Source organism: Kogia breviceps, chromosome 1 (assembly GCF_026419965.1).
Source record: "Kogia breviceps isolate mKogBre1 chromosome 1, mKogBre1 haplotype 1, whole genome shotgun sequence".
Classification (NCBI taxonomy): Eukaryota; Metazoa; Chordata; class Mammalia; order Artiodactyla; family Physeteridae; genus Kogia; species Kogia breviceps.
Genome location: NC_081310.1, coordinates 187,756,271 through 187,777,108, shown reverse-complemented (window position 1 = coordinate 187,777,108; position 20,838 = coordinate 187,756,271). Strand labels below are relative to the sequence as shown.

General features: G+C 55.8%; 1 protein-coding gene across 2 annotated transcripts in view; it reads right to left on the bottom strand.

Moving 5' to 3' along the window:
- The window catches only part of CAPZB (capping actin protein of muscle Z-line subunit beta), a 135,722-nt gene that overhangs the window by 21,802 nt on the left and 93,082 nt on the right, over positions 1-20,838 (bottom strand). For both annotated transcript variants that reach the window (XM_059083706.2, XM_059083713.2), the window contains exons 3-4: positions 19,695-19,816; positions 13,572-13,685 (exon numbers count right to left, since the gene is read on the bottom strand). In XM_059083706.2, coding sequence (XP_058939689.1) covers positions 13,572-13,685; positions 19,695-19,816 — 236 coding nt within the window. The remainder of the gene's footprint in view (positions 1-13,571; positions 13,686-19,694; positions 19,817-20,838) is intronic.

Below are 20,838 nucleotides of genomic sequence, written 5' to 3'. Positions count from 1 at the left end.
GGTGACGGACGGCTGGGCTCCATCGCATGGTTTTCCCTTTCCGCCTGCTTGTCGGGAGAGCAGCCCCACATCAAAAGGGAAAAAACAACTTTTAAAAAATGTGGCTTTTCTTGTGCTGGCAGAAGCGGGCCGGGCCGCTAATTCCTTCTTTCCTGGAGCGAAGGCGCGAAGCCCAGAGGGCGTGTTCATCCTTCTACCCCTGGAAGCCCCGCGGCCCCCGCCTCAGGCGCCTTCCAGCCCAGAGTGTGGTTCTTGTCCCTGGGCTGGGACTGGGGGGGGGGGGGGGGGGGGCGGGTCAGGCTGCCCTGCGGGGGAGCCAGCAGAGGGCCCCGGGGCTTGACAACCCTCCTGGATACCACCTGGCAACCAGTTCAAAAGCACCGGGTGGCCCGTGGTTGAGCCCGCTCAGCCCCCTCCCTTAGGTTTCTGTGTTCTTCCAGAGAAATAAAACAACAGCATTACCGTTCTGCGGGGCGGAACTGGCCATTTCCACTCCAAAGTCCCACCTCACGGGGCCCGGCTCCCACTCCGGGCAGCTCCTCCCTGGCATCCTCAGCTTCCCTGCTGGGCCACACCGACCAGGTCCAAAGTTACAAAATGTTGGAGACGAAGGAGGTAAAAATGCAAGCTCGACTCTGATGCTCACGTGGGTTACCATTCTTCCCCCAAATTAAAAAAATTTATTAGAAGAACATTATTTTAAAGAAAGGAAATTTAAAATTTAGCCCACACCACCATAAATCAGCTTATCCCATAAATCTCATTTTTCCAAATTCCCCTGCAGTCTCTGTCCAGATGCTTACTTTTCATGTAACTGTAGGCACAGCAAGGGGACTGGGCTGGGCTCGGCTCTCCTCACTTGGCCGGAATCACGAGCACCTTCCCACGGAGCCACGTGACCTCCGTAATTGGTTTCATAGCTGGGAGAGCGTCCCGTCGGGTAGTACCCTAACTTACAGGCGATCGGACTTCCCGTAAAGAGATGAGGGCAGCAGCACCGGAGGGGCCACTGTTCCCCGTGCTGTTCAAGAGCGGACTCACATTCCACTCACCGAAAGGGACCTCTGGGGACGTGCGAGTCTCAACCTGATGCTCCAGGACAAAGGGACTGGAGGACGCGTGATGAGCAAGGGCCGGCTCAGAATCGCCCAGAAGGCCAGCCTCTGTGGCAGAGTGGCCGCGGGCACGGCGGTGGTCAGGTGGCCGCGGGGCACTGACAGCCCTCGTCCCACGGTTTATGGCCCCGCTCTGCGCGTGAAGCGTTAATTAAAGAGGGACCTCAACAAGTTTTTGGAAACTTATTCTCACCTACTGTACTTTGATCATAATGACATGAAACAGGAAAAATAATAATTTTTATGTAGTTCACATTTATGAGTTTTTACATAAAGGCTTTTGTGGGTATTTTAAGAATGTGCTAAAATGTTGTCTGAAACCACATAAAGCCATCTGAGGAGTCGCCCGCCAGAACTAACAGCACACACATGGAAGCACTTTAACTGGCCTTTGTATATTTAATGAGTCAAACAGTATTAATATTGTTTAAATGCTAACATGCTATTTCAATAAGGGGGCTCTGCCATCCCTGGCGACTCGCTCTCGGGCCACGCACGGCAACACGAACGAAGCATCAAGAGTGGCCTGGCGCTGCAAGCGGGCGGCCGAGGGGTTCACCCGGCCCGCCTGTGCTCTGCCCCTGCTCCACAGGGGAGGGAAGGAGGACGGTCCCAGGACCACTGCCATGGCCCAGCCGCGCTGGGCACAAAAGGGAAGGCCCAGAGGGCTCTGGTCAAGGGGGGCAGCTTGGGGAACGTCTTTAAAACGTGGACGCCCAAAGACGAAACCCCCGGGCTTTCCTTAGGCCTGGTACCTTCAGGGAGTGAGGGCTGAAATCCTCACACACGGTGAGGAGGGTGAATGACCTGTTAGCCACGGAGACACAGGGACAGTCTGTGGGGACACTGCAGAGAAGCCGGCTTGGAAAGTCGATCCAGGGAACAGTGGGGCCGTCCAGAGTTCCAGGAACATCAGGAGTAGGGGAACCGATAGACCGACCCAGACCAACCCGGGAACAATGAGAGGAAAACGATGCTCTGATGTCCACCCAGGAGTGAACTCTTTCAACCAAGTGCCATTGGCTCCACAGTTGGTGGCTTTCAAGATCTTCCCAGCAGATTAATATTTTTTTAAGGCAAATGGAACTGCAGAGAATTCAGACAGCTGGCGTTAAGGAGATGGGGGCACCTGGATTGGCTCCGTTAAGTCCCGCCATCTGAAAAACAGTATGTTGACCACAACCAGGTTTCATAAACTTCAAAAGACCGGGTCACCAGAGCACAGCTCTGTGCTGGATAAGCCAGGAGCCACAGGCAAGCCCCTCGGGTGGGCTGGCTAGTTACCTGCACAGCCAATCACACTGAAGCGCCTGGGCGAGTTAGACCCTGAACCTGGATGGGCGAAAAGCCTGGCATGTCAGTGACTCTCTTTTTCCCAGAGAGCTACGTCGTTTCCCCCTGAAATGCACTCCTCCACTTGACCAAAGTCAGCATCACACATACAGATTCTATGACCATAACTCCAACCTCAGGATTGCTGGGGAGGAGGAGACCAAAGGGAAAACATAATACTTCATACTCAAAATGACCTACTTCACAAAAGGAAAAAAAAAAACAAAAAACCCCAAAACCTATTTCAGCTCCTAAAGTTTTATGGGGCGTTTGAGGCTGAGGTGTGCGTGGCGACCAGGATGGAAACTTGTTTCAGGAATCCGGGCTGTAACCAGGCCTGGCCAACGTGGGGCTGCGCATGTAACAGGGAAGCCGGGACTGGAATCGGCTTGGAGGTTGGCCCTCCCTCTTTCCCATCAAATCGCCTCCTGGGAGAATAGCTGGACTTGTGGCTCTAATACAGAGGCCCCACCAGGTAATGAGTCACATGCCATGACCCCCACAAAAGAACCACAGCCAGCACAGATCTGCTGGGAGCAGGGTTCATTCAGACGTGGTCCTTTAGCCGAAAGTGGGCTGGGCAGCCTTCCCAGGACTGGGCAGGAGGCCGGAGCGGACGTGGATCTCTGGCAGCGCGATGACACCTGCGATTCGGAGGACGGGCAGTCACCCCCAAACCCAGACAAGTCGGTGAGGTGGTGGTGGGGCAGCACAAGGCCACACCCTTAGGTGTTGGAGTGTGGGCTTCTGCAGTCGGCTTCATTAAACAAAGCCAAGAGGAAGGCAAGGAATATTTATGCGGCACCAATGTGGTTTTCTCACTTGTAAGATGAAAACACTGGATCGGAGGTTCACTAGGGGCTCTCCCAGCTCTGACACTCCAGGATCAGGTGGCTGCATGAGGGCCGGCGTGAGGCAGACTCTGAGTGCCACAGCGCAGATTCTGAACATCTGAAGTTGACCAAAACTCTGCTTACACACCTCCAGCGACAGCCGTCTCCACCATGGTTTTCGGAACGCGTACCAGAATCTGCCCACAGACACGGGACAGGTACTCTGTGGAGATGCCTTCCAGCACACACAGGTGCAACAATCCCCAGAGCAAACATGCCGATCGGCTTAGGCATGCGCGACTTTCATGCCAGTTGCACTTAAGACGTGCACATCTGGACCGTGGCTGCGGCGTTTTATGGACTCGCTTTACGAGGTTTTAACTTTTTTACTTGAAGAGGAATAATGAAGTCCTCCCTGGAAACAATGGTTCTGCTGCAGGGGCCGCCAAGCTGGCCTGGCACCTGACCACACCGTCTGCACTGCACGCCTCCCGCGAGCCTCCTCTGCCTCTCCGGGCCACCCGTGAACACACAGGAGGATGCGGACGGTCAAGGCCTTCTGCAGTTGCCATCGCCATCGCCCAAGAGCTGCCATTTTTGAGAACCCATCCTGTGTCAGGGGCTTTGCGTGCATTGTTCTACAGCTAAGATGGTGGAAACCCAGAGAGCGAAAGGAATGCACCCAAGTCACACAGCTGAGAAGTGGGGAGCTGGCCGCCCCAGAGCCACATCCTGTTCTCATGGCCCTGGTTTAGCCTGTGGGGCTGGTGCAGGAGAAAGTCAGGGAAGGAAGGAAGGGGTACACCAAGTGGCCAGGAGTCTGGGCAACACCGAGAACCCTGCACTGGGAGTTCTGGAAGGAGGGCCCTCCACTCCAAGGCGGCAGCAGAGGCCTGCTGGCTGAACAGCTGGAAGACCACCCAACCCTCGATACTTGCACAAAGCAGCGTCCCTGGCAGCACAGGGTGCCCGGCAGGACCAGGGAGCACCACCACCGGAGGAAGCCAGTCCTCACTTCACCCCAACACGTGCAGCCACATAACCTGAAGCGTGACTGGCTGCCGTGCGATGACAGAAACCCAGGAATCCTGGAGGAACCAGAGTCCTTGACGCTGACTCGGGGATCATGTTTGTAAACGAGCTTGTTTTCTGTACGCTCCTGTTTTCCAGTTAACTTTCTTCCAGCAGATGAAAAGCAGACAGCGTGTGCCAAGGCAAGCAGACCCTGGGCACGGCTTCAGGAGCCTGGCACAGGGGACCCACGTGGACGCACCATCACTGGCCTCCAGGCTGGGGGGCAATGAGTGGCGTGCACAGGCTCTGGGAACCACAAGAAATGTCCCTGCTTCAGAGCAGGGCTCAGAGCAGCTGAAACTTACACCACAAGAGCAGGAAGTGACTCGACCCAACTCCCCCCAAAGCAGACGGGGCTTCTCTCCACGCGCCTCCCACTCGATCAGAACAGCGCAGCTGAGGCGACCCTGGCTTCCCCTTTAGCGGCCTCCAGCACTCTCACACCGGCCCAAGACGGGCAGCCAGAGGCCCACAGCAGGCAGGGCGGGTTCTCAGAGGGCCCCCATACGCGTGGCTGAAGATACAGATAATGAATGTGGAAACCCAAACACTAATTCCACTGCCGACAAGCTCAGAGCCAGACACGACTTCCCCGCCTTTACCCTGCGATCCCTGGGGCACGGGAGGTGTAGCAAGCGGCACTGTGGCAGGGTCCCTCGGAAGACCTTCAGACACGGGAGAGGCCCTCCACCTCCGGGCAGGGGGGAAAAGGTTCACGCGGCGGAGGCCAGCCGTACCTGTGTGAAGGGGCAGGCAGCCAGGCCGATGGCCGATCCCGACGGTCCAGGTCTCACCTGCCCCAGAACTGTCCCGAACGACTCCATCACCTCACGCTTACTCTGCGCAGTGCTCCCGCCCATCTCCCAGCTGGGTTCTGACTCTGGAGACCAAAGGTAACTTGGCCTGGCTGTTTCTGGTGGTGGGAAACGCAGGGTAACCTCAAACCACAGGTGTCGCTCAGCCAGACTAGTGGGAGAGCGGTCAGGACCAAGCAACCAGAACAAGAGGAGTCCAGGTCAGGGCCTTCCACCCCAGCCTCCAAACGGCTTCTGGAGGAATCTCTCAGGGCGTACAGTCAGAGCCGTCCCACGTACCCCAGGACCCTCCAGACCCCTCCCCAGGCGCTGAGGACCGCACCCCAGGCCTGCGCCAGACAAGGGCCCGTGCTCCTCTCCCCATGGCTCCTGTCCCTTGGCCACACCAGCGAGCCCCTCCCCACCCGTTTACACAGCTGAGCCCAGCTCCCGACCACCACCCGAGCTTCCACAATTTGCTAGGAAGGGCTCACAGGACTCAGAAGAGTGGTGCTCGCAGCCATGAGTTATTCCAGGGAAAGCAGACAGGGCACGAGCCTCCGAGGGTGGGAACCGGGTACAGGCTTCCAAGACGGCGCCCGCGCCTTCCCGCCCCGGGGGAGTCACACGAGGTGCGCCTAATTCCCCAGCGACAGGCCAAGACTGCGTGTGAAGTGTTGTCCTCGGGGAGCGCCCCCAGCCCCCCCCACCCCGAGCCTCGGTGCCCAGGGCTCTTACTGCTGAGCTCCTCTGCCTGGCACACGCCGCAGCTCCAGACTCGAGCACAGAGGCTGCAGTTCTGCATAAACCATAGCGTTTGCGCGAGTTTCCACGTCTTGACTGCTCCGATCAGGGAATGGAACGAAACCTCCCAAATCCAAGTTCCCAGATGCCAGCCAGGCCTGCTCTGATGACGCTCCTCTGCCCCAGGGACGCCCGCTCCGGTCCACCCACAGCCCCTCCCCGGCCACTGCTATAGATGCAGAGCCCAGTTTGTGGTCCTTCTCAGCACTTACCAAAGGGTGCGAGTCCTTTGTTCGTTTGTCCACTTCTTCCCCTGTGTACCTCCTCACCCCTGTTGGGCCCAAGGGGCCCGCCGGACCCACCCCCATGGCACCTGCAGTGCTCAGAGCACGGCAGGCTCTCGGGAAATATTTGTGGCTCCATCCTAAGTACTCTCTCCCGTCACCGCAGAAGGGAACTACTTCACCCCATTTCTGAAACAGATTTACTCAAGGTCTCGCTGCGGTCTATGGCAGAGCCCCACCAGAACCCGAAGCCTCCTAACGCGGCCTGCTGCCTCGCCACGTCTGCACCAAAACCACCCCCCAGCCACAGTAAAAAACACATCCACACAGGTCACTGCTGCAAGATGAGGATAATTCTGTCACGCTCGAAGGTGCGAGTGGACACCATGAGTGCAAGGTGAGCCTTGCGAACAGCACCTCAGTGACTGTCCTCACCACCCCCACCGCCAAGAGGGCCAGTGGCACCTTGCTGACAGGTAAGGAAACAGAGGCCGGAAAGCGGACCACTCGCCCCAAGTCAGTGAGTAAGGGCAGACCAGAGAGTCAAGGCCAAGTCTCTTTCAAAGCCCAGCTCCTCCCCTCTCTGCAGCCTGACCCGGATACGGTGGCTTCCGCTGGCAGGTGTCTGTGCCTGCCGCCAGGGTGTCCCCACCGACCAGCAGTTATCTGCTTCCCATACCTCTGCTGCCTCCATTTCATCAGAAAGCCTCCCGCCGCCACCTACGATTCCCGTCAGGACTGAAACACTGAAACTCGCCAGGCCCAGTGCGCACATCCCAGGAAGGGGGAGCCCCGGGGAGCCCGGGGTGAGAGGTCTGAGAAGGCAGCTGGGAACACGGAGTTTCAAGGACCCAAGAAACCAAGGCAACAAACTTTTTCCTCACAGGAACACGGATGCCCTGCCTTCGCTGGGCTGGTGTCGCTCAAACGTCATCCGACAGCGGCGCAGAGGATGGAAGGACGGAGCGGAAACAGCCACAGCCGCGACCCGGTCCCAGCCGGGGAGAGGAGGCAGGGAGCCGGGGGAAGGCCCCTCTGCCAGCGCCCGGCCGCTGCCGGAGAGGCTCGCAGGCTCTGGGGCTGCCACAGGGACGCCAGCCTTGTTTCACTCTGGAAACGTCTTCCAGACAAGAAGGGCTGGTTAGGAAACCTAATTAAGGCTTTTGAAGATTATCTCAGACCCGAAGCAAAAGGAAGAACACAAAATGCCTTCCCGCCCCGCTCCTCCACCCCCTAGACTCTGGCCTTCGTTAAGCTTTGATTTCAATCAATTGCACACCCACTAAAATTAACTTATAAGGCCAATAAATTGCAACCGCATGTCTGAAGGTATTATCTGCTGCAAGCCAAGAGCCAAGTATCGCAGAGCACGGGGCAAGATGGGAGCAATCATCTCCGAAAGCAAAGCAGTGCCAGCCCTGTCGGTTAGAACATCTGGCCTCGACAGAACCTGGGCCGACAGAGGGCCCGGTGTGAAAGCCAGAGTGGGGAAGGCTTCCCATCTTCTCTGGGAACCTGAAAACTCAAAGCACCGATCGTGGGGTTCATGGCAGCCGACTGGTGGCTCACACCACAAATAAGATGTTTCTCTGGCAGCTGCAAGTGCTGACCCTCTACTAAGTCTCTCCCAAGAAAGGTGGCTCACTTAGGTCACGTGACGAGGTTCTGTGACCGACGAGCTACCCCAGGCTCAAGGCCTGAGAGAGCAGAGACAACCCTGCCAAGACAGCAGTGACCCTGGGAGCCAGCCACCCGAGAGGCGGCCCTTTCTGCGACCTCTCTCAATCCCCCAGGGGCCAACTGAGCCAGCCCATGAATCAGAGCCAGGAAACCATCTTGGGGCTTGGCAGAGAATGAGAGTAGCCTGGATGTCGGCGACCACAGTGGGAGGGCTTCGGGGGGAGAGAAGTGATGACGTTCCAGAGGACTGGAGAGTTGATCAGGACTTCCCCCAGCGCCAGCACTCCAGCAAAACCTACCTGTCATCTCCTGAGCATTTTCGGCAAATGGACTGTTTTAAATCTAAAATCAGAGTTGTGCTATCAACGGTTGCTTAACAGTTATTCTCTTGGGGAAAAGTTACCACCACAATCCCTTTCTGTCACTGGTGACGGCAAAGAAGGGTATGAGTAAATGTGGGAGGGACAGGAGGGTGGGAGGGTAAGAACGCGGCGGGGACCTGGGAGGAGCAGGGGGGAAGCCAGGACCTGGGGGGCTTCAAAGGAATCATGCAGGACAACACAGCTCACCTCCCTGGGCCCCTACGCGCCACTTGCCCACCTTGGGAAAGGAGTTGTGCTCCAAACCGCTGGCACTTTTAAGCTCTATGGAGAAATGCTGTGCACAGGCAGGAGAGTGGGGGGGCCACCTCCCCACTGGAGCTGCAAGCCGGAGGGCCTGTTCATCAGTGTGTCCCTGGCCTGGCCCCTCACTCGGACCATACCAGTTCCACATCCTAATTCCCTACAAAGTCAAAACCTTTACCGCCCCAGGGATCAAAGCCCAGAGCCCGAGGCCAGAAGCCAAGGCTTTCCCTCAGGATGCTGGAGAAGAAGCTTTTCCCTCTCACGGCAGAGAGAAGCCTCCTTCGCCTGGCCCGGATTGCATCTCAGCTGGCTCCACACTCCCCGAAGTCTCCTGCCACTCATCTTGTTAAGGAGAAGATCAGGAGTAAGAACAAGGCTGATGGGCCAGGACCAGCACCGGAGGAAGGGGAGCCAGGAAGCTGTCTTCACGGCCGTGTCCACAGGTTCAGTCTTAAGGCACAGCCAACAGCTGGGGAGGGGGAGAGGTCCACGCCGAAGGAGGACATGGCAGGAAAGAGCACTTTAGGCCTCTTTTTTTGTTTTGTTTTTTCCTGTTTTTTGGGGTTTTTTTCCCTGTGCCACTCAGCTTGTGAGATTTTAGTTCCCCAACCAGGGGGTTGAAGCCGGGCCCTCAGCAGTGAGAGTGCAGAGACCTAACCACTGGACTGCCAGGGAATTCCCGGCTTTTCTTCTGTCAAACCTCCAGCCCTTCAGAAGCCAACAAATCTCTGTGAGCTGAGTTCAGTGAGGCCTTCCCAGCGTAGAGCGAGGGTCCTTCCTGCTGGGAGTCACGGAACAAGAAATCCCCAAAGGCTCCTTACAGCACAGCTGCTCCGCGCAACACAAGGGGATTCTAATTCTAGGCCCGAGGGCCGGAGTCTGGCAGCTTTCAGTCATCTGGGGGGGGCGGGGGGAGCGGTCGAGAGGCCGGAGCACACGCCAAGCTCAGTCCTAACGCTGCAATCCAGCAGGGTCCCAGAATTCAGGAATTGAAGTCGGGGCTAGTACAGGGGATGGGCCTGCTCAACACAGTCCTCGACGCCCGGGGGGCACAGGCCAAGCCCCACTTTGGAGCGGGGCGCCCTGGAACGGCAGCCGTCCGCATCCGGCCCTCCTGGGAGCGATGGTGTGCCCGTCCTCTCCTGGCGGCGTCCTTTCAATCACTCTCTCTTCCTTCTGGCAGGGGTGGGTCTGCCCGCGGCTCCGGCACCCCTCGGCAAGCCCGGGACACAGGCCATCTTCCCGGCTGCTCGGGCAGCAACTCGGCAACCAGAGCCAGCAGACGTGAGGCAGTGTCGGGGAGCCTCCCCTCGGAGGAACCGCTGCCTGAGTCCACGTGTCCACGTGAAAGGCAGGCTGGTGCAAAAATCCATGGAGGAGCGCTGTGGCTTCCTTCACTGGGATGACGGCAAAGGAGTCTTCCTTCCTGCGGCAAGAGGTCTATACTGCGGAGGGGCGGGGGTGAAGGATAAAGAGGAACGCATGACCTACTGCCCCCGCCTCCCTTGGAACAATCTGGTCCCTAGAAAACCTGGAGTAACCACTGGCCTGTGCTGCTCAAGGTCTCCGAGCCCCTCGCTAATCTCCGTCTGCTCCAGAACCACAGGGAGAAGAGCTCAGGCTCTGGCCCTGCCAAGGTCACTGACATGACCACTAACAAGTCACAAGGGGGCTTCCAGAGGCGAGCAAGGTACTGGGAGGGAGGGGGCAGGGAAGGAGGAAGGGAAAGGAAGGAAAGAGAGAAAACGGAGACTTGCATTCGTAATTATTAGACCAGAAATGAGCTGGCTCATCAAGTGTGGTCCAGCCGGGAAAATGGTCCTCACGTACGGCCTCAGGAGGGGGCGTCCTCAGGACACTGACAACACAGGGTGCTTTGAAACTGCTGACTCTGGTTGCCCAATGACAGCTCCGGCCGGCCCGGTGGCCTGAGGCTGGTTGCTGTGACAGGCAGAACTGGGCCCCCCCTCACATACAAGGGCACGAAGGGCCTCCTGCCCTCCTCTGTGGGCGCCACCCGCAGGCCTTGTACTCTCTCCTCCCGCACGGAAAAGCACACTGACGCCGCTGGGGACAGACGGCATTCTCTGGGCCAGGATTCCACCTCTACAGACCATCCCAGAACCTCCGGGGCTGGCCTGTCCTGTGAGATCCGCCACTGGGTGGAGGAAGCTGTCCTGTCACCCCCTTCCCAACCCCCCGCAGCCCTGCTCACCTTTACAGGAGACTGCAGGCCCACGCACAGCCCCAGAGAAATACAGCTCGTTCAGGCTTAACGCCACCTTCAAAGTGGATGTTCGCCCGGGCAGGGGAGCCTTCTCAGGAGGCGGTGCAGAGTCAGAGCTAGGCTCCTGCCGTTTCCTGGCGGGTTACCCACCGGGAGGACTTCTCTGAGCATCGGTTTCATCGTCTGTTAAATGGGGGAACTCCCACTAACCCTACAGAGTCGCTGTAAGGACTGGGGGATCACAGTGAAGACTTTTTAACGGTGATGGGGAAATGCTCACGATGTCAGGCCAGTCGAGACCCCACCCCACAGGAGGCACACGTCTAAGACCGACCACGTGTCATTATACACGTGAACCAGTGAGAGAGGAGGGAGAAAGGAGTCAGAGACGACACCAGCCTCTTCCCCGGGCCTGGCCCCAAACGGCAGCACAGGGCACCGACACGTCTGCATTGCTTTCTTCGGGAAATCACAGCCCAAACGTTTAGCCTCTAAGAAATCAGAACCAGCCTCGTTCTGATCCTTGGAGACGCCGGCACAGGCAGCCCTCTGCCCAGACCGCTCCTTTCCGGCCCGGGCACTGGCCGGCCCTCAGCTCCAGCGCCCGCTCCCGGAGAGGCATTCCCGATCCCCCCACCCCCGGCTGAAAGCCCGAGTCACTCCGTCCCGTCACCGTCCTCGCGCTGACTTGTCTGCACTCTACCGTTTGTCCTCCCACAGCGGACGCACCGCGCAGGCAGGGACATGGCCCTCCGTATTCAAGGCCGGAGCCCCAGGACTTGGCAAGCAAACACTCAAATGTCAGTCAGGTACATGGATGACCGCTGGACTCTGGAGTTGGATAAGGATGCTCTCACGCTGGACCGTACCACGCGAAATGCGTTACTGGCTGTGTGAAGCTGGGCAAGTGACTTCGCCTCCCTGAACCTGTCAACTCATTTGTAAAACGGGGACAATCCTCTTGCACGGGCTGGTGTGAAGGTCAGACAAGACCGAGAGGCAGTGAACCCCGTGCTCGGCCAGCCACCGGCTGGTAACGGCTGTCACTGCCACGGCTACCCTACTCTCACCACTAACACCGTCCCATGAGACTGATCCCACTTGGGAATTCTTATTTAGCAGCTGGATAGGCTTCCTGCCAAACGGCCAGGTAAGACCAACTACAAGTAAACCAGAGGTGACAGCAACGAGGAGGTCTCTCTGCATCACTGGACAAGGAGCTATTCTATCACAGGGCAAATTTCTAGACGTACGAACTCTTCAATCAGTGAATTCACTCTAACGGTGAAAATCAGCAAGTTGTGGAAACTTGACGCAGATATGGACTCAAGTCCTAGCTCTTCGCCTCTGTGTCCTGTGCTGAGTCATTTAGCCCCTGGGAACCTCAATCTCCTCATCTGTAAAAAAGGGAAAATCATCTCCCCCAGAGGTTCTTGAAAGGATTAAAGATAATGTATATACAATACTGGCACATGACACATACCGCAGATAAAGCCGAGTCACACAGCGACGCATTCGGGGGCTACCGAAACGTTCAGGGCCGTTTGTTCATGGTTTCCCCAGACCTTCTGCTTGTGTGCTGTGGGTCTTTTTGTCTGTCCGTGTGTCAGACTGAGAAGTGTCACTTTTCCTCCCAAACCAGCTTGTAAATTCTTTATTATATGCGTCATATCAAATCTGCTAAAAACTGGAAAACCACGCCAACTGTCTGCAAGACGGAGACCTGAAACTCCTTCTCGAAGTGTAACAACAACAGTTTTCAGACAGTGGTTTCAGCCGTTCAGATGCTTCGTTTCTCTCACTTCCATTTTCCTGCCTATGTCCTAGGTCAGGTCAGGGAGGGCACCCTGTAGACCTAAGGCCAATTCCCACCTACCTCAAGGCTCAAGAGATGGTCTTATTTTACATTTTTAAAGGATAATATATACATAAAAAAGAAAGAACAAAGAAAAAGTGACAGAGACTTGTGCGGCCTGTAAAGCCTAAAATGTTTACTATCTGGCCCTTTACAGAAGTGTATGCCACGCCCTCCCCTGAATGACTGAATTTGTACTGAGGCAGCATTGCCATGTACTACAGTTTGGTTACATTTTCAATACAGAAGTTAATTAAAAATGAGATTCTACGGATTAAGAAAAAATGCTTCAGAGGATCACCTGGCTTTGGAGCCTTTCCTTGCAAGGCGGATTAATTAAGCGGCCACCCCTCTGGTGGTGTGGAGGCACTGGACAGAAGCCGAAAGCAGATGCAGCGAAAACACTTCCCAAAGTGCAGGCTGAGGCCCCCAACAACTCGGGAGTCAGCAAAATGTTGGCTCAGGGGTGTCTGCCCAGGGCCCACTGTTTCAGGACCTCGACTCCTCCCGCCCTGGTGACTGGTCCGGAAGCAGGGGCCCTGAGCTCCAGGTAAGAACAGAGTCAGGGCAGGCGGTGCAGTGAAAACCAGAGGCGCCTTTGGAGACGGACGGAGCCGGGTTTGACTCCTCACTCTGCCTCTTGCCTTGGACAAACGCCTTAATCTTTCTGAACTTTCATTTCTTCACCCGGGAAATGGGGATTAAAACAGTGACCACGTTTGTGAGGATTTAAGGATTTCAAGGATTTCAGATGACGTGCATGAGATACGTGGCACTGAGTCTTGCACACAGGAGGTGCCGACGCAGAGCACTGCCCGGGCAAGGTTGCAGCCGCTCGCGACCGACCCGATGACCACACTCGGGCCCAGCACCCTGCTGGGGGAGCTCAGAACTTTTACTAGTTAGGCCAGCCAGGCGGCAGGTCTAAGGGAGACGACTTGGCCTCGCGTTTCATCTATGAACTACCTATCAAAAGAGCTGCGTGGCAAAGGGAGTCTGCAACTCACAGGTCTCGGTACTGGTCAAAGGCATTGTTGGCTTCCACCTCCAGCTTCCTCAGCCGAGCAGAGGGCATGGCCCCATCTTCCAAAGGAGGGTCATACTTGTTACTCCACGGTGACCTGGAGGGGAGAAGGAGAAGGAGAGCACATGAATCATTCCAGTGAGCCACCGGCCCAAGCCCTGGCTTCTGAAATTTCAGAGGAAAAGCCATTATCCACAGGCCCTGGGCATAGACACAGCTTTCTCAAGGTTTGCAGAGCAACGGCTCAGATTCCAGCTGACCTGGGTATGAACCCCAGGCTCCAACTCTCACCAGCTGTGCATTTCCAACAGGTGTCTTGACTTCTCTGAGCCTCCCTTTCCTTATGTGCAAACTGAGGCTACTATTTACCCACAGGGCTGCTTTGAGGAGCAAAGGAGAAAAGTATTGATACATCAAGTGCCTAGATTAGAGACGGGCATACAGTAAGTGCTCAACAAATGTGACTTCTTTCTCACCCTTTTAAAAATTTTCCTTTGTTCTCACCACTGTTTTGATCAATAGAGGTCCCTCTCTCCTCCCTGGCCTGCTGGCAGCTCTGGAGAGACTCTTACTCCTCAAAGATCTTCTTACACGATTAAGGATTAAGAAGAGAGCTGTCAGTTATGGAAGCAGCAAGAGAGCCAGCCCCATGGGGAAAGGCTGACCACACGTAAGAAAACCTGAGGGACAGAGTTCTCTCTGTGAACAGAGGACGGCCTTCCAGCCTCCAAGGGCTGTGCACACAAAGAAGACTGTGAAGTAATGAGAACCAGCCTCACTTTTTCCAGCCCAAAGTCTTGTTGCATTTTTAAAAATGTACTTTGCCACATCAGGAAAACATTTAATCACACAGAGTGCTGGAAGGGGGGTTATAAGGGAAATAGCCACTCATTAATTCCCACAGGTGGAGTTCACAGAGCTGGGGTTTCAAAGAAAGAGAATTAAAAAGGTGGTGGGGGGGGGGGGGGCCCCTGCCTGGTGGCGCAGTGGTTAAGAATCCGCCTGCCAACGCAGGGGACACGGGTTCGAGCCCTGGCCCGGGAAGATTCCACATGCTGCGGAGCAACTAAGCCCGCTCACCACAACTACTGAGCCTGCGCTCTAGAGCCCGCGAGCCACACCTACTGAAACCCACGTGCCTAGAGTCCGTGCTCCGGAACAAGAGAAGCCCCCGCTCGCCGCAACTAGAGAAAGCCCGTGCACAGCAACAAAGACCCAACACAGCCAAAAAAAAGGTGAGAGGGTAAAAGAAAGGAGGAGAGGACAATATGGAATTCGGACAAAGTCCTTCACATTCTGGGGCATAAACACCTCAACATGTCCACGGTAAGAAACCCCACTGCCTCTCCCGTTTCACCCCCTGACGACACCACTTCACATCACGGAGGACTCAAAAGAACCTTCTGATTTGGGATTGTTGGTAAGGGAAAAAAGGCATCACCGCCTCCTGAAGCCCAGTTTTAACTAATTCTGTACACAAACATCTTTCTTCGTGGTAACTGATGCCTGGCACCTACCTCAGCAGATCATGTCAAGTCAGCTGGGCGACCTCTTCTCCCAGCCACCCTCAGGCAGGGGTCCCAGCTTTCTTGGCTGCTGGTCCACAAACGTTAAGTGGGGGAAGAGTTGCTGTGCTTGGTGTCCCAAAAGGGCCTCATGCAGCAGCTGCCCAGGCCACCTCAAAGCAGAAGGTGCTTGGAAACCCTTCTTTCCACACCAGCCCCTGACCTCACTCACCAGCGTCGGGAGAGACTGTGCAACAATGGGCTGAAACGCTCCCCACTGCCCCGTGACCAGCAGCCAGCCCTTGTGGTCACACCGGGTTGTGCACAGGCCACAGCCAACAGAGGGCGGTTGGACAAGCCAGGGCCCCACCTGGCTCGAAGAGCAGGCGAGAAGCCGACGCCGGGCACCCTCTCACGCTCCCCTGGGCAGGGCTGACACGTCCGTTATCGCTGCGTTCACCCCTCACAACAGTGCTGCCCGACAGAACTTTCCCCGACAACAGAAATGTTCTGTACCTGCGCTGTCCAAAACGGTAGCCACTAGCTTCAGGTGGCTCCTGGGTACCTGTGTGACTGAGGGACCCAATTTTCAATTTTACCGAACTTGAATTCGTTCAGACGGTCAACTTTAGAGCCTTAGCTCCCAGAGGGCAAGAGTTGTGTCGGTCTTGCTCTCCACCGTTTGCTCAGCACCTGGAACAGTGCCTGGTGCTCGACCGCATGCTCACGAGAAGAAAATAAAGGCAGAGGAATGAGTGAACGATCCCGCACCCGACACAAAGCAGAAGAGACCACTGTCCCCGGCTGTCCCCTCACTCCCACACAGACGTCGGTTCCTGCAGCGGTCACACACCCCCCGCCCTTGACAACAAGAGCCCTCCAGGCGGAAGCCCGTGCGGTCTGCCCCCCCCCCGCCCCCCGCACCCCAGCACCCAGCACGGAGCTCGTGGGCTGAAGCCTTGCGACGCGGGGCGGGGAGGAAAGGACACACGGCAGTCCTGCTGCTGGTGGTGCCCCAAAACCAACAGAGATGGAGCAACTTTCTGCTTTTTCTGCTGAGGGACACCTAAGCGTTTTTTAAAAATAAATAAATAAATAAAAAGAAAGAAAGGAAGAAAAAGAGAGAAGAAAATCAACAAAGACCTCTTACCAGATCCAGAGCCAAAAGACGAAGTTGCAGAGTGCTGTCACCACCACTATTTATCTGTAAACTAGGCTTGGTACCTCCCCTGCCCTCACCGAGGGGAGTGCAGAGGAATCTGAGCGGGAGAATCTAAACTCCCCACTGCCCTGCGGCTCCTCAAGGGCCCAAGGCTCTCCTCAGCACACTCTGAGGTCTGACTTTCGTTTCCACGGTTACGCGGCCATTGCTGTCCCGGGGGCCTGGAAGTCCCACCCCTACTGGCTTTCATTTAAAGGTGACCTGATTAGACATAAGAGCCGATCTCTCTTGAAGACCAGGGGTCTGGAATTTTCAAGACACATCTCTCCTCTGCTCACAGACGACAGCATTTCAAGCCGTTAGTCCTGGAGCCGGGGTAACTGTAGCTGGGGGAAAAATCATAACATTACCCAGAATATCCTGAGTGGAAGGGGCACTCAGAACACATTTAAGAGCTTAAATGGAGGCCATTTGAAAAAAGACAGATGGACAGGAACGCTTAGCTTTCAAAAGTCAGGCCTTTCATTTCCCTCAGAGAATGCTTTTTGTTTCAGCTAACAGGTTTCAAACAGTGCTGCTGGCAAACCGTCACACCATAAGGATCTTATTTAAGCAAACGATCAGACACAGGACAGAAATGTGTGGAGAAACTCAGAAGACCTTGAAGTTTTATACCAAGAAGAGAAAGAAAGGAAAGCCCTGTGCCCTGACACCCTGGGCTCCTCTTCAGCTGAAGACCCCCAGGCCCCCTGCAGAGCCCCAGGAATGCAGGCGGGAGCCAGCAGGGCGACCTGCAGGCACCACGGCCTGGGCATGGACTGCAAATGCTTCCAGCCTTCCACGGGCTGCTGGGCAACAGCTGCCTCACACAGCAAGCCCAAGCTTTCAGGTGGAAAAAAGAAATACAATGACGATGTTGAAGAAGCAAGACTGAGCTCCAGGCCCGCCTCTTGCAGGGTGCCTCCCCTGAACCCCATGCCTGGTGAAGCTGCTCATCCTTTGGCCATGGGCTCCCTGGCCTGTCAGCCCACTTAGCACCCTGAGGGACCTCTCCCTTGGTGAGGACTAGACCTGGCCCTATGCCCACCACCCGGACAGTGGCTGGCCCTCCAAGGCTGAGCCTGACCTGCCTCGGGGCTTGTCTCACCACCTTGGAGTTGGATGCCCGTGTCTGCACCTCCATCTCCACACAGACCTCCGGGAACTCAGGCTACCCAAAGCCCAGCCGACTCTCCACGTCCACCCGACGGGCATCTGAAGCTTAAAATGCCTCCAAATCAGTCCCTCCCAGAGCCTTCCTCACCTTGACAGTCCGTGACCCCACCTTCCAGCTGCTCATCTGCCCCACCCCCATACCTGCAAACACCGCTGGCTCTACTTTTAAAACGTACCTCAAACCTGACTACCTCTCCCCATCTCCAACTTTCGTCTCCAGACCAGGTTAGACCAGAATACATTCTTTACCTGACCTCCATCTGAAACTAGGAAAGGGACATGATCCCTCGACAGTCGTCTAGTCTTGTTTAAATAATATGAATTCTTTGTAATTTCCCCCAAGTTCTGTGCTGTTCAGCCCTTCACACGTGTTATTTCTTTCAACCCCCAAGTGCCCCGAGCCGAGCCCTATGGCCCTGGCCCTCAAGGCCTCTGGCCTCACCTCCTACCCCTGGCCACACCCCCCTCACTGCTGTCTCCCACTCGGGCCTCCCTGCCAGGCTCAACCCTGACAGGTCACCCCACCCAGGGCCTTTAAAGGGGACACTCTTCTCCCAGACCTGCCTGGGACTGAACCCTCTCATCCTGAAGTCTCATTTCACACCTGACCAACAACGCCAGAGCCTTCCCTGTTTACCTCTCCCTCCCCTGGTCTTCCACTCTTTTTGCTTTATTTGCTCTTCAACAATATGTACTGTTTATGCAGCTGCTTACTCTCTGGATTCCTCACTAGGACACAAGCTCCACAGAAGAGAGACTCAGTGTCTGACACACGAGTGGCTGCTCACAGAAACATGTCCCTGAGCACCCTGTTAGAAGAGTGACCACTATCACCCTCCGCTTACTACACGAGAGAACTAGAGTCCAGAGACAATACGCAATTTGTCAAAGTTCCCATCTGCTCAAGGGGGCAGTGCTGGTTTGGAGCCCATGGCGGCTACCTCCAGCGAATTTCTCCTACTTTCATTTCTCAGGCCCCAACCCCTCCCCCAAAAGAGCATGAGGCCAAAGCGTTAAGATTCAGCCCAGGTTCTGCGGCTTCTAAAAAAACCTATAGCCTATGGCATTCCTCCACCATTCTCCAAGGTACTGACTACAGCCATCCATCACAGGAATACTGGATGGGTGTAGGGATTCCCAGTCTTTTTTAATATTAAGAACTCCTAGGCACCCTTAAAAACCTAGCTCGGACATCATCTCCTCCAGGAAGTCTTCCTGGAGTCAACCTCGGCCTTCTCTATGCTACCCTCAATAAGCTTGGCCCTGGCTGCAGGAATCACGTCACACAGTAATCAGCTCCCAGGTGCGTCCGTCTCCTGTTCTAGACCACGGATCACCCAGGGAAGGGACGCAAGTCGACTTAGTTATTCACAGCCCTGGACAGGGTGACGGAGAGAGAAAGGAGAGCTGCACGTCTATCTGACGAGCTTCATTCACATGCCCTTAAGCACACAGGCCCTTCCTGGGCTCAGGATTCCTGTCATGGGCACACCCTGGACCTTCTCCTTTGCAGGATTTGATGCGATTTTAATGAAGCAGCTTGTTGGGGGTTCTTTTGTTTTTTGTTTTTAATTAATTAATTTATCTTTGGCTGTGCTGGGTCTTTGTTGCTGCGTGTGGGCTTTCTCTAGTTGCGGCGACTGGGGGCTACTCTTCAGTGTGGTGCACGGGCCTCTCATTGCGGTGGCTTCTCTTTATCGTGGAGCACGGTCTCTAGGCACGCGGGCTTCAGTACTTGGCACGCAGGCTCTAGAGCACAGGCTCAGTAGTTGTGGCGCACAGGCTTAGTTGCTCTGCAGCATGTGGGATCTTCCCGGACCAGGGCCCGAACCCATGTCCCCTGCACTGGCAGGCGGACTCTCAACCACTGCGCCACCACGGAAGCACCTGTTTGTTTTTTCTTTCTTTTTTTTTTTTTTTTAAACCAACATCCCTCTCCTATTAGACTGTAAGCCCCACCAGGGCAGGGGGTTCTTGTTCACTGCTGCACCTCCAATGTCCAGTGGGGGTACTCCACAGACATCCTCCGGTCGACTGGATGGAACGATGGATAGAATGGAGGGAGGGAGGGAGGGAAGGAGGAAAGCCTAGCAGAAGCACAAGCAGAAAGAAGGCTGATGGGCTGTCAGATGTCAAAGCTCAGTAGTCCTTGAGCTGCTGCAGCAGTGGTGAGCGGCTGTGGCGGGCGCGGCACGCCTGCTGCACTCGCGGGGTGGGAGCTCACCTATAGGAGTCCCCATCTCTGTTGTAGTCACACAAAAGGTAATCCTTTCCCACCACCTTGTCTCTGGCGATTTTCAGTGGTTGGTCAACAGAAGACAGGAGATCTTCACACAGACTGGGGACCTGGCAGAGAGAGAGGAGAAGTCAGAACAGAGGTTAAAATAACACATCAAACCCAGGTTGGCTAACGGCATCTGTAGCCATACCGGGTCAGCATATTTAACATCTGGCCCTTGGGAGCCTGCCAGAATTACGGGCTTGTTCTTTTCTTTTCCACATGTGTCTGACACCAACTGTGTCCCTCTATAAAGAAACCTGTTCTTGAATTACAGTGGAGCGTGATTTCCAATACAACCTTCCTTCCAAACTGCGTGCAGCTTTAATTACCTGGTCGCCAGGGTGGTCTAGTAACGTACGAACGTGCTTGGTATTGGTCTCTGGTGGGCAAAGCACAAGCTGAAGCCCCGAGAAGAAGGTAAACACTTTAAATACACAGGAGTCCAGAGCTCTGAGAAGAAGAGCCAGTCCGTGCCGAGACCTCCCACAGGCTCCCTTGCTGGGTGGAGTTTCCAGTACTTTCCAGGACCCCAGCCAAGCGTTACCAGGTTGGCTTACGGAGTCAATCCTACCTGCTGCAAAGGTAGCCTCCCGCCAGCTTCCCTCAGCGCCGAGCTCCAGCTGCTGCGCTCAGGCTCACCCTCCGGGGCCCCTCACTGAGGAGGGGGGCCCTCGGGTGGCGGGCGGGCAGGGCTGAATCCCAGGGCAAATGCTGCTGAGTCGGACACAGAGCCCTGCTAGGAACCAGGCCTCTGGCCTCCTCCTCCCAACTCAAACATCAATTTCCACCGAAATATTCCAGGAAGGGAAGGCAGCGCTCTCCAAAATGGATTCCTTCAGGCTTGAGTCACTTCCATGCTATATTTTCAATGTGCTGACTTATTCGTTTCATGGGCCCGGGTTTACGGAGGCCCCACCATATCGTTTACCCGACGAGTGGCTGCCAACTGCACCAATAACCCTTCCAAATGGAAAAGTTAAATCATGTGGCAAAGACACCCAAAGAGCAGCTCAGCAGAGGGGCGGCCAGTCACAGCAGTTCCTGCGCCACCCCCCCCCCCGGAAGGCCCTCGCCACCACCGGAGAGG